This window comes from Propithecus coquereli, unplaced genomic scaffold (genome assembly GCF_000956105.1).
Source record: "Propithecus coquereli isolate 6110/MARCELLA unplaced genomic scaffold, Pcoq_1.0 Scaffold154, whole genome shotgun sequence".
NCBI classification, from domain to species: domain Eukaryota; kingdom Metazoa; phylum Chordata; class Mammalia; order Primates; family Indriidae; genus Propithecus; species Propithecus coquereli.
In genome coordinates, this window is record NW_012139858.1 from 596,170 (window position 1) to 596,927 (window position 758).

General features: G+C 38.5%; 1 protein-coding gene across 1 annotated transcript in view; it reads right to left on the bottom strand.

Annotated features, from left to right (window-relative positions):
* Positions 1-758, bottom strand: part of DNAJC21 (DnaJ (Hsp40) homolog, subfamily C, member 21) — a 36,345-nt gene that overhangs the window by 18,483 nt on the left and 17,104 nt on the right. Inside the window, exon 9 of the mRNA XM_012640503.1 lies at positions 681-745. Coding sequence (XP_012495957.1) covers positions 681-745 — 65 coding nt within the window. The remainder of the gene's footprint in view (positions 1-680; positions 746-758) is intronic.

Consider the following 758-nt stretch of genomic DNA (forward strand, 5'->3'; position numbering starts at 1 on the left):
ACCTGTGCACTAATGATAGAGGCAGAGGAAAAAAACATTTTTGCACACTAAGAGGAGACCCTCTATAAAGTGAGAGGAAAATTTATATACAGACTGTAGCACAGTATCAGCAGTTTCTAGAAATAGTTACTATTAAAACTTGACCTACTGTTTAAGTGAACTTTCTTTAATAGTCACACCTATGAATATGCCCACTTGTCATATTATGCAGCCAGAAGTGCAAATCATTTAAGACATGTCAGAAAAGAGTTTCTTAATCAAATTACCTAAAACAGACTAGTTCAACAGACTACCTTTGTTTGCCCATACAACATTGTTTTCAATTTTCGTTATTCGCCACATTTAAAAATTGAGATATGACACATAAAAATCCAGATTTCCAGCTTCATTTAAAAAAAAAAAGAGAAAGAAAATAAAAATAAAGACTCTGGCATGATCCTGGCAACAATTGACTAGAACTCAGGTGTTTTTCTGATTTTTAGTTGTTCCCCCATTCCCTGTTGTCTTACACCTGGGCCCCTTTACTGGCACCAGCTGGCATCTGAGTGCACACTCCTACATACAACATTTATTTTCTAAAATTTCTTAATGTACAGAGAAAGTTACCATCCTGTCCATCCTTGAGTTCATGTTCCTCCATTTCATTTCCATCCGATCCATCTCCAAACTCCTTTTCGTACCGCGCCTCCATCTCCCGGAGCTCCTTCTCCAAATCGGCCACGGTCATCCAGCTCTGTTCTCTGTACTGCTCCGCCAGT